This window comes from Antechinus flavipes, chromosome 1, assembly GCF_016432865.1.
Source record: "Antechinus flavipes isolate AdamAnt ecotype Samford, QLD, Australia chromosome 1, AdamAnt_v2, whole genome shotgun sequence".
NCBI classification, from domain to species: domain Eukaryota; kingdom Metazoa; phylum Chordata; class Mammalia; order Dasyuromorphia; family Dasyuridae; genus Antechinus; species Antechinus flavipes.
This window is the reverse complement of record NC_067398.1, coordinates 263,542,011-263,554,773: the sequence shown is the minus strand read 5'-3', so window position 1 is coordinate 263,554,773 and position 12,763 is coordinate 263,542,011. Positions and strand designations below refer to the sequence as shown.

Below are 12,763 nucleotides of genomic sequence, written 5' to 3'. Positions count from 1 at the left end.
CCCAATAGAATGTGAGTTTCATGAAAGTATGAACTATTTTTTAAAAAAATTTTTTTGCCTTTTCTTTGTATTCCCAGCACTGAGCACAATGTCTGATATGTAGTGCTTAATTAATGCTTTTGCCCATTGTCTTCCTTCCTGAATTGTGTTTGAAAAGTAGAATCAGAGAGTTTATTCTTAGGAACAGTTCAGGTTCTAATAAGGCCATGGGCAGAACCCTTTGGGGTAGAGGAAGGAATTGGTAGAAAAGATAGAGACATAACCACACAACAAATACACATGGATACAGATTGTTATTCTCATTTCATTTGGTAGATGCCTTCCTTCCCTCTGGAAGAGAAACTCCTCAGGCTGCTGGCCTTCTTTTGGTTCATGGGATTTCAGATCTGTGGACTGCAGGAATCTCTCCTGTTGTCCATGCTTACCATGGACATCAATGACTGTGAGGGCTCCCAGGGTCAGCCGAGCTCCACTACTTAATTTACCCCGAACCAGCTCAACAATCTCTGCAATCTGAAGGTTACTTTTTTCCAGAAAGTCCTGTGAGAAGCAATATGAGATGAGCTATTTATTGTTTCTCGTATTTTCCCAGGTTCCTTCTCTCAGACTCAAAAAGCCCAAATTATGAGAAAAGGATATTGGAGTGCTTTGCCCTTCTCTTCTCCGGCTCATTTTACTGATGAGGAAACTGAAACACAGAGTAAGGGACTTGCCAGAGTCACATAAATAGTAGATGTCTGAAGCTGGATTTGAACTCATGAAGATGAATCATCCTGATTCCAAGCTTCATTGTTCTATCCATTGTATCACCTAGCCCCCTGACATTGAACTAGAAGGTTACTAAAGTCCCTTTCAATTTTTAACATTCTATGTTCTAGGATCAATTGTTTTGAACTTGCACCTTCACTGAAATATCCCTTGCCTACTAAGTCAGCCAGATCAAGAGTAGATGAGACAAAAAGAAAAGACAAAATTACAGGAGTCAGCTCTAAAGCCTATTAGCAAGAACAACTTCTCTGTGGCTTTAGCCAGCTGGACAAATGAATGTGGTACTCACACTCATCTGAGGCTGAAGAGAATATTGGATAGGGGAAATAAAACGAATTAGGTAAACTCCCTTCTCCTTCCCATTACTCCATGAAGAGCTGTCCTGGTTACAAATGGGTTTGACTGCTGACATTGGTATTAGGGAAGAGGAAAAAGGATTAGGGGTATGTAATGGGAGAAGAGGAACATCAATCCGAGTTTTTCAGAGCTACTTTTGAGGGAAGTAGAGAAGATTGCTAGAAAATCCTACAGGTCTCTGGAAATTCTGCTTGGATTGTCCTGCAGGGACCAAAGTGCATCTTGGAAGGCAGAAGTGATTTGTGCTGAGCTCACCAGTAAAGTATTGTTTACGATAGCCTCAGACACCTCCTTTGTCCAGTAGATAGATGAAACACAAATTACAACTTGTCCAGGCCACTCCAGAACCCACTGCTTTCGAGGAACCTATTAAAAAATGACAGAAATCACATAAGTTTAGAACTGGAGGGGAATTTTTTTTTCCCCTGAGGCAGTTGAGGTTCAGTGACTTGCCCAGAGTCACACAACCAAGAAATGTTAAGTGTATGAGATGAGATTTGAACTCAGGTCTTTCTGAGTTCAAATTCTTCCTTCAACCTTTCTGGGTTGGTGTTCTATCCACTGTGCCACCTAGCTGTTCTGTAGAGGGAAATTCTTAAAGGTCACTAAAACCAACTCCTTCATTTTACAGATGAGGAAAATGAGACTAGAAGAACTGAAATGTATTGCCAAAGTCACACAAAATCAAAGTGTCAGACAGAGGATTTGAATTCAGGTCTTTCTGGACTCAAAGTCCAGCTCTCTATCACTCTCCTATCAAGCTGCCTCCTCTTCATGCTTTCTCCAAAACCAAACAAAATAAGCGGAAAAATCAAACATGATAAGATACAATTGTAAAGGTTATTAGAATGTCTTCCATATCTATGAAGAGAGAGTTAATCTTTTTTCCTTTCACACAACACAAGCCATATTAGTCTTATTCCTAGAAAAATATAAAAGGTCCCTAAAAGGGTGTAATCTCTCTGAAGAATGTACAGAAGAGGCTGTTAAAAAAAAAAAAAAAAAAAAAAAAAAACTTTCCTCTCCCTCAAACATTACTGAAAGAGGTCTGAAATTCCACCACTAGTGATTAATTTATGTGGGTTATACATCATGCCCTCTAGTTTTCTTTTTCACAAAGCAAATGCCTGGGAGGGATAACCTATCAACTTGTCACTATCTTACGGTGGGTAGACTTTTTCAGATGCTTAGCTGATGGCAAGAAAACACAACTTAATAATCTTAATGTTCTATTTGGATCTGGAACAATGAAAAAATAAGAAATTTCCAAAGTAAAATCCGTATTCATTCCAACCCCTCGCTAGAACTTAAGTGGTCTGAGAGACATAACAATCCTAATGATTGTTTTTATGAGAAGCTTGTTAGTTTTGCCTTCCTTAATGAGTATACTAGTAAAGATTTCACTATCAACTTCATTGGTTCACCTTTCTATGAATTCCAGTCCTCATGGGAAAGGAAAACAAGGCACAGAAAGATTGGATGATCTGTCCTGTGTCCCATGACAAAACAGGAAAAAATAGAATTAATACCAGATCCCTTCTGGGAGCCCTTTCTAATGCTCAGTGATGTGAGATGGAAAGGGCACTGTATTTGGAGTTAAAAGATTGTGGGTTTCAACCCTGGCTCTGCCACCCTGTCCTGGGTGACTTTGGGTTAATTACTTAACTTCTTAACTTGACTTCCCCTTTCTTAGCTGTAAAATGAGGGGGTTGTACTTGATGACCTTTGAAGTTCCTATGGATCCCACCAAAAGCTTAACTCTACCAGCCTGGATGCAATCTCTGGATTGGACTCTACCTCAGCATAAGCATCAATCCCTTTCTTAAGCACTTCTCGGATACTGGCAAGCATCATCTGTTCCACTTGAAGAAGCCATTTTTCGACCATGCCCTGTAAGAGAAGAAATATAAAAAGAAATGGGAATTGAGCACAGAGTCAGCAAAGATTCCAGGAAAGACAGTGGAAATGAACCCAACTTCAGAACATCAAATATTAAAATTAAACTGGCTTTTTCCTTCCACGAAACTAAAGTTGCTTGTTACTTTCAAATCCTTTTTTTCTTCCTTTTTTTAACCCTGTAATCCTAAAGTGAAAAAAAAAAAGACTGACTCAGCAACACATATTCATTTTTTGTGACAGATGGATGCTTTTAAACCTAGATTATTGTTTAGGGGCAGCTAGATAGAACAATGGATAGAGCACCAGGCCTGGAATTTCTGAGTTCAAATCCATCAAAATCAGATACTTTACTAGTTATGTGACTCCAGGTAAATAACTTAACCCTGTATGCAGATAAGCTTTTTCATCTGCGAAATGAGCTGGAGAAGGAAATGGCAAACCATTCCAGTATCTTTGTGAAGAAAACCCTTGAAACTACTGAACAAACATTGTCTATTACCTCCAGTATAGATGAGACCTAAATTCCAGAGGTGCTTCTATCCCTGAGACTAGAGGTATTCAGGTAGTGGAGGGAATAGAGTGATAGACTAGAAACAGGAAAACCTGACTTTGGACCCTGCCTCAAATATTTTTGGCTCCATGACACTAGGTAAGTTCACTTAGTATCTCAGTCTCAGCTTCCTCATCTGTAAAATGTAGATAATAACAATTGAAATTGCCTTACAGACTTGTTGTGACCAAAATGAGGTACTAGTTATTATTATTATCATTGGCCAAGTACATACAGAAAATCCTCTCTGTGGTAGTGTGTATTTAAAAGGAAGGGTGTCTCATCCCACTGGATTGTCTCCTCTGAGTTACAGGAGATGAATTGATAGACTTGTTTATGTAATAAATGATTATTTATGAATCAGGTATTTGTGTATAGATAGACCATTAAGTCATGGAAGCTAAGATCAGAATTGGTAAAAAGCAATTAAAAAAAAAGGAAAAACATTGAGAAAAAGATATGGTATACAATGAAAACAACTTAACACTAACTATTTAAATAAGCAACTGAAAAAATTTTAATGGACAAAAAATGGACAAAAGAAATGCTTTCGGCAGCAAATAAATGTTTAATGTAAATCAGTTGCCACAAATAAGTACACCAAAAGATCTCAAAAAGCTTCTTAATCAGTACATAGTCTATTAACCTGCCAGATTTAGAGAGGTAGCTGCCCAAAGCAAAGTGGACTAGAATGTAAAGTTATCTGTAAAATCTTATTTTTAAAAAGTATTGTGGATGATAACCTTTAGAAACAGAAGATAATTCAGTTTAAAGATAGTGTGGCAAGATATCCTAATTATACAAAGTCATCTCAAGGGTATTTAAGGACAAAAATGAAAGGAGGATCACAAACAGGATAAAAATGGAAAATATTTGCAAAATTCATTATGACAAAATATTTTATAATGTTTTCTCCATCAAGAACAATGGAACCGTCATACTTGGATCCTAACTCCTCTGTTCTGCTTATAGAGCAGGGGAAAATGACCCAAAGAGAATAAAGACAACAGAAGCAGCACAATTGAACCAAGTAGATATAGAAGAAATTTGTACTACAGGCACTGAGGGGCAATATGTAAAGTTTCTGAAAAAGGGTAAGATAACAAGAGGTATGGGGAAAATGCTGGATCCTATTGATATCCCCCAAAAATGACAGAGGAAACATCAATGACCACTGACCTACCTCCCTACTCTTCTGTCTCTATAAAATCTTTATGTGAGTCATCTCAAAAAGGTGTTTGCAGTAGGAAAAAGACAAAAAGTGGTGTGTAGAAAAGAAAAAGGTTAGACTCTATTAATACTCAAAAAAAAAGGTGATCAAAAAAAACCCAGCATCTATTAACAGATGCTGAGTATCCCCTTTATAAAAAATCTTTATAAGAATCATCTGTGAATCAAAGGTATCTTTGATCACTTTATTTATTAGTAGGGGAATAAGAAAACTTTGACAAGTGACATTTACCAGTGCATCATAACTTTACTATTTTACAATAAATTGAAAGATTATTTAAAAATATAACATCCTTTGGGGCTTCTTTGTTAATTTTGTAAAAATTTTTGATAAGACAAATGCCATCTTCCAAATTATCTGGATTTATATGGCTTAATTGCATGCAAAAACACTGTACCATTTAAGAAGTCCCAAATCCCTGAATTCCACTTTAGAAAAGTTGATGAAAAAAGAAATGAGAGAAAATGAGGACAAAACCCTATAGCCACCACATCCTTCCTTTTTTTTCCATATAAAACTGGTGTTTCTTGCTTTTGGTGGGTCATTTTTGCCATTTGACTGATACAAAAATATACAATTGTCCCCAGAATCTGGCTTTGTCTACTTTCTACTTTCTTGCCTAGTCTAGTGCCCAAGCGAGGCAAACTAGAGATAAGGAAAGAGAAAACTATCTAAACTGTTGTCCTATTGAAGAACCAAAACTTGGAACCTTGACAATCTAGGATCAGTCTGGAATTTGAGTGTCTCCTTGTTTACTTCACCCCCTTTACCTTCCCAGAGTCAGTGCAATAGAGAGAGATTGGGGCAGAGAAACTAGAAGAATTGAGATTATAGGATTGGTTACTTGGTTTTCAAATCACAAAGAGTTTTTAAAGTCCTTTCTCAAATTTGGGATCTGACCTAAAGAGTTTGGGAAAAAAATTATAACAGTCTTATACTTAAGGACCTAAACTTTCCCAGTTCTTTCATGAGTCTGTCCCACCTCCATCCTATATTACAGACAAAAAAATAAAATAAAAATCCTTAGTGATTAGCATTTTCTGTTGCTATCTTCCCCTGCCTGAGATGCTCTCCCCCATTATCTTTGCCTCCTGGCTTCCCTAGCTTCCTTCAAGTGTCAGCTAAAATCCTATCTTCCAGGGAAGTCTTTCTCAAGCCTTTCTCAATTCCTTTTAATTTTAGTGTCTTCCTTCTATTATTTCCTATTTATCCTGTATTTTTCTAGTTGTTTTTATTTTTTTGTTGTCTCCTACATTAAATAGTAAGTTTTTTGAGGGCAAGTACTGTCTTTTGCCTCTTTTTGTATCCCAAGGGCTTAGCAAAATGGCTGATTTAAAGTATATATTACACAAATGTACAAATAGTATATTTATATAATATACAAATGTAACACAAATAGTACAAAACACACATTTTTTTTTTGACTGACTAGTTCCTCATCAACTACTTTTTGATACCTCATCTGTGGCTCTTGACAAAGTTATTATGAAAGTATAACTGTTTATAAGCTCTTTTCCTTCCTCCTATGGCCTGATGAAAGGAGAATGGGTAAATGTTACCTTGGCTTGAAGTGGGTAGATTTTCTTACTGAAAGGAACCACTTCCTTCTCTGAGCTGATCATGCCCAAAATTTCCAGTTCATCATTAAATTCAAGTTTTGCAATTCCCTCAAAGCACTTCTTTAAATGTGGCTGGACTCGGAGGGGATCCTTTGTTTCTGACAAGATCTCTAGCAGCTCATCATTTGATAGGAAAAAGAACCTGTTTCAAAGAGAAAGATGGGAAATGAAATCTCCTTTCCAGATCAGGAGTTCCACAGGGGTTATCCCCAAACAAGGAGTAGCTTCACAAAGGCATCTTAGGTATTTAGTGTTAAACTGGGTTTCCTCACTCCTTCCCTTTGCCAATTGTAGATGGGGATTGAGTGTGTATATGGCATTGACTAAAATGGCACCCATGAGTAATGTATTTGGGATGCTTATTGTGGACTGAGAAATGATTGTAGGGAAGATGAAAGAGAAAGGGCTTTCTTCTAAGATAGATCCCAGCAAGTTCTTGGACATGCTAATAACTAAACAAAGTTGAGAAACAATCTAGTTAAATATCCATTTGAACAGAAAGGTGCTTAATCATCTTATAAAACAGTCAAGACTGCCTGATTCATCTTTAAAACACTGCAAAAATCTATAATGGAGCCTCAAAGCTGCTCTTAGAGAAGAGTTGTCCAATGGCAGTAATCATTGAGGGATCCATTTTTCCAACTCCACGTAAACATGAGGAAAGTTATCCTTCATAGTTTTATATCCCCCAACTTCTAAATCATGTATTGAATTATTAGGTGTAACGTCATCATAGTAATAATTAGAGAAGAATAGTGGATAGAAAGCCAGAATCAGAAAGACCTGAGTTCAAATTCTTACCTTATATGCTTAGAGTATGACCCTGGGAAAGTGCCCTAAGCAAATCCCTAAGACACTAAGTTTCAGAGCACATGGCAACATATTCACAAGTATATGTTGTATGAACTACAAGGGGAACTGAAAATGTGAGTATGAATGTTGCAGTATGAATCCTCTTCTCTTCTGGAAATCATTATTCAAAGGCAGTGATCTCTCTACTAAGAGAGAATTGGAACACTGGATTCATATAGGTTGGACAGCATGGTATACCTGGGGAAAAACAATCTTTTCTTCTCCAAATATTCATTCAGTCCCTTCTGGATGTCTTCCAACAGAACATTGGCTTCTCTGAGTTTTTCTAACATCTGTGGCTGATCTGTTGCTACAAGCACTCTGGCATCTTTCACCTAGAGAGAAGGATCCAAAAGGGAAGATTGAGAGTGAAAATGTTTGTATGACCTCCCATACAAACATTAGAATTACTATAACTATTCACTATCTTTAATTTCCAAAGCTGGCCAGGAAGTATTGATCTGGATCCTAATGGCTTGTTACCCAGGGAATTTATTCCAACTGTTAAATAGAGGAGGTGAGCAGAATATAACTTCCCAGATAATTTATCTTGAAGCAAACTGGGCAATAAACTCCCTCAGGGCTAATGTCATACCAAATGCACATTCAATTTAAGAAAGTCTAATTTTTAAGAATATCTGTACTTGATAAAAACATTGATTGAGTGCAGTGAAGGTAGGGAAGAAAAGTTATTCACATTGCAAAAGGGTTTGTCACATAATTTTTACCCAAATTTTTCTTGTGCAAACTTCTCTAATATATTTATAAAACTGGATTTACAGAAATTCAATAGACGAACAATTTTTCATGTACAAATTGTTTTTAACATGATGAGGGGGCAAGGGCTTACCGCTTGGCTCATAATGCCCTTCCAATAACTATCGACAATTCCAAATTTCTTTCCCTCTTCTGGCATTTGTGCTATAATGTCTTCAGAACTGAAGATAGGCTCTAGGTACAACCATGTGACCTGGCACTTCAACCAGGCCTCTAAAATATTCTGCATTTGGAGCAGCTTCTCTTCCCATTTCTGTGAATACAACAATAGTCATTCTGAGTCATGGGCCCAGAAGCAGATCAAACAAGTGTCCAGCAATTACCATATCCAGATATGATACTATACCAGGAGACATATTAAAAAAAAAAAAAACCCACAGAATAAGCATTCAGAAACATAAATTTCTTTCCTTTTTTTTGGTGAAACAGCTGGGGTTAAGTGATTTGCCTAGGATCATACAACCAATAAGTGCCTGAGGTCTGATTTGAATTCAGATTCTCCTGATTCCAAGGCTGCTCTAATCTGCTGCACCATCTAGTTGTTCTATGAATTGCCTATCTTTATAGAAATTTCATGAAGCTGGAAGATTCAGAGATTATCTAGTCCAACCCTTTCATTTTATGGATCAAATCCTCTTAAAATGTGGGGTTATTATCCCATATGGAATTGCATAGCTGAATGTGAGGGTCATGAAATTATGATTATTAATACATGTTTGAGTTATGTTCCTATTTTATATACCTACATACCCAGAGTTGTATAAAAATTTCTTAGGCAAAAAGGGGTGGCTAGTGGAAAAAAGTTTTTAAAATGATATTATAGGTGATAATTAACAATTCACATTTCTAGCACTTAGAGATTTGTAAAATAATTCCTCCCAATCACAAGCAAGTTTATAGGTATTATTAACTACATTTCACAGAAAAGGAAACAAATTCAGTGACTTCCCTAAAGTTACATAACAAGTAAAAGAAAGAACCAGGATGTGAATGTAAGTTTCTCCTAACTTCAGATCCTTCACTTCTTCTACTACATTATAGTGCCTCTCAGATGAGGGAACTGAAGTAATTCACTAGAAGCAATTCATCTAAGACCACATAGGCAGAACTGATATTTGAACCCAGATTAACTTCTCCTGATTTGGGAAGTTCAAGCTCATTAAAATTTTAATTTGCCTTGAAGTGCTTATTATATAATTCTCCATCGAGGCTTAGATTTTGTACTAGACTTTTTCTAAATTTTTAAGGATATATTTTAGTAAAATAGAATAATTTTAGAACAAATCATGGAGATTTTACAACTTGGATGAGCTTTCCAAGAACACACTTGTACTGATAATATGAACTTTTTGGGGAAAAAAAAACATGGCACAAGTAGATAGAAAGCAGGTCTTAGGGTTGGGGAGACTTGGGGTTGTGTTGTTCTTCTGCATGGGCCTATTCAGGTCACAACTTTTTAGTGACCCCATGAAAATGCCTATAGGACTATTAAATTACAGAAGTATTATAGAGATTTTACTGTAAAGAGGTTTTTCATACTAAGAGTCCCCTAGACAGATAGGTTGTTCTGAACCAATAGTAATGACAATAATTCATCTAAATCCAGCAATCTTTCCACAACATCCCTCTTTCCATTACTTCAATAGGACTGTGCTACTATGGTATAAGATTTATAGTCTGGTCCCCAATTCTACCATAGCATATTAAATTATATTTACTCAGTATTCCCTGTGGAAATAAATTGCCTTGATTAAAATGTCTGTAGGTGTGGCTTTAATGCTATTTCTGGCATTTTTTTGTAGAAACATAAACATACAAAAAAAATCAAATAGAACAGAAAAAACAAACTTGTCCTGAACAGTGCAATTTGCTAATAAAAAAGAAACAAACAAGGGTAATTACTGTTTCATTCCAACTTATTGCTTATTGAAGTCTGGCAGACACAGGTAGGCAGTCATCCCTCTTTACCCCTCACCCCTCACCCCCTTTGCTCCATACTCTTTAACAGTATAGGAAGCTCTTGCGATATTTCCAGAAGAAGGGATTTAAAATATGATTGTGAAAAAATTGTAAAAAATGGTTGTGAAACCAAGAAACTGAAAACTGTGGGGCACAGGTCATATTTTCCTCACTGTTACCCAATGAAAACAAAGCAAATTTCATTCTGGGAAATTAACAGCTAGCGAAGAAGATGGTATCTGTGAATGAGATTTGGGCTTCTGAACTATGACTTAAAATATAGGGGTGAGAATTATACCTAACCAAGATTGAGGAAAATGTATTTTCTGAGTGCCTTGAAAATCTAAGTAAAAGGATTATAAACTAAAAAGAATGAGACAGAGACTACCTGTATATATTTCCCCAAGTTAGATACCATGCAGCATAGTTACAAAGAAGGAAAAATATCAGAGTTCAGTAAAGGAACTGCTAATAAAATCATAGCTTCAAGTACTTTTATACAAATGTTCATAGTTTAGTTTACAAACAAAGTGAATGGAAAGTTCTAGCACAAAGGAATAAATTTGACTTCACAGATATCACTGAGTGTTAGTAAGATGAAACTCGTGGACTCTGGCTTTATGGCATATGGTATTCAAAAGAAATGGGGTAAATTAAAAAAGGAAGTGGGGGGTAGCTGGAAAATGGAAGGGAGAAAGGGGGGAAGGGGAAAAGAGAAAGAAGGAGGGAGGGAAGAAGAGAGGAAATGAGGAAGGGAGGGAGGGAGGAAGGAAGAAAGGGAGGGAAGAAGCATGTGTTAAGTGTTATGTGCCAGGTATGTGCTAAGTGCTCTACAAATAGAATCTCTTTGCTTTCTCACAACAAATCTGGTAAGTAATTATCACTTCGATTTTATAATTAAGGAAACTGAGGCAAACAGAAGCTAGGTGACTTGCTCAGGGTCACACAGCTAGTAAGATCATTTGAACTCAGTCCTCTTAACTCTAAGTTCAGTGCTCTATTCTCAGTGACATTATCCAGTTTCTTCTATTAAGAATATGTTTATTATCTAAGGAAATCCACATAATTTCCTATGGCTAAAGTATGATGAAAAGAATTTTAATAAATAACAATGGAGATGTGATTCATATCCTTAGAGTACACTATAGATTACCTCTTAGAAAAAGGAAATATATATGAATTAAGAAAATAGATCACAAGCCTGGCACAGGAGTGTAGTAGAGTTATGAAGGGGGACGGACTTCAGTTATCCAGATAACTGCAGGAATTCTCTCCCTTGCCTCAATGATCATTTCATCCTCCAAAAAGTATGAGAATAGCAAGGAGGAAATTCTTTTAAGGATATCTCACCAACAAGGAGGAATTAGTTGTAGGTGTGAAAATGATGAGATCTGAGGTAGAGGTAAGGGGGAAATGACTGCTCTCTCCTAGAATTTGTAGAAGGAGAGAATTTCCAGGTAGAATCTGACATCATTTAATCAAGAGTTTTTGAAAAACAGAAATCAGAAGGAGAATAAGTTGAACTCCCTGACTAAAATGCTTCAGAAGTCAGCTAAGGAGTTTGCTCAAGAATGAAAATTTGAAAACAAAGATGGAAATAATTCCAATAAGAAGTAAAAAAAAAAAAAAAAAAAAAGGGAGGGGGAGGAATTTGTCTTTTTTTTTTTTTTTTTAATAACTTTTTATTGACAGAATCCATGCCAGGGTAATTTTTTACAGCATTATCCCTTGCACTCACTTCTGTTCCGATTTTTCCCTCTCTGGAATTTGTCAATCAATCAATAAATATTTATTAAATACCTACTATGTGCCAGGCAATGTGCTAAATAGCTAAGAATAAAAAAAAAAAAAAAAAAAGACAAATGTATGAATCTTTACAAACTGTTAAGTCATTAGAATTGATAGAGACAATAATTATCTAATTTAGCATGGTTCAGTATCATTGATCTGATCTTACAAGGAGATGTTTTGGGCCAGAACCTGAAACAAGGTACTAAGTAGAACTAATTGATACAATGCTTGTTTTCACACCTTTACTCATTGGAGTTCACATGTTTGGGAGATTTCAGTGTTTAGTATGAGATATCCGAATTCACACCTCCCTTGAAGCTCTTAGGGCCAGAGAGCATGCTGGGAGACATCCCACAATCCCACTCTCTCAGATATAAGAAACAGACAAAGGCTCTTGGAGAGAGTTCAGGTGAATTAGATTGAGAGGGGTCGGAGAGGAGCACTCTGGGAGGAAGCCCACAAGCCCTCTCTCTGAGGCAAGAGAGATTCATTCCATTTTCCACTTGGCTGGCTGGAGGCTGAAGAAAGCAGAGGCAGAAGCAAAGGACAATCTGCAAGAGCTCTTGGAACCAAGCAGAGATTTAGGCCTCAACTAACCGGGCTATTTTGGAAGGAGAAAATAAACGTTTGCATTTTTACCAGCTGGCTGCATTTTGGGTGATTATTACTCTTAACTGAAACTAAGGCTGCCTCCAGAAAACCTCCCCAAGAAACCTGCTCCCAGAGAGAACCATTATTATATTTTAAAGAAGAAAAACACCACAGACAAAAGGCAATCCCTGTTTTCAAAGAGCTTGCAGTCTAATGGAGGAAACAGCATGCAAACAATGGACAGAAAAATTATCAACCAATTTAGATTTTTTTTTAATTTATGGAAGTTATTCATATAATTAAAGATACACATAATAGTGTGTCACAGTTCTTTAAAATGTCAGTGTACTAATGCAGGGAATGAGCTGA

The 12,763-nt window shown here is 36.5% G+C and overlaps 1 protein-coding gene across 1 annotated transcript in view; it reads right to left on the bottom strand.

Moving 5' to 3' along the window:
• Positions 1-12,763, bottom strand: part of DNAH3 (dynein axonemal heavy chain 3) — a 211,538-nt gene that overhangs the window by 105,469 nt on the left and 93,306 nt on the right. Inside the window, exons 23-28 of the mRNA XM_052001473.1 lie at positions 8,127-8,306; positions 7,475-7,611; positions 6,365-6,566; positions 2,923-3,015; positions 1,381-1,491; positions 426-540 (exon numbers count right to left, since the gene is read on the bottom strand). Of these exons, the coding sequence (XP_051857433.1) occupies positions 426-540; positions 1,381-1,491; positions 2,923-3,015; positions 6,365-6,566; positions 7,475-7,611; positions 8,127-8,306 (838 nt within the window). The remainder of the gene's footprint in view (positions 1-425; positions 541-1,380; positions 1,492-2,922; positions 3,016-6,364; positions 6,567-7,474; positions 7,612-8,126; positions 8,307-12,763) is intronic.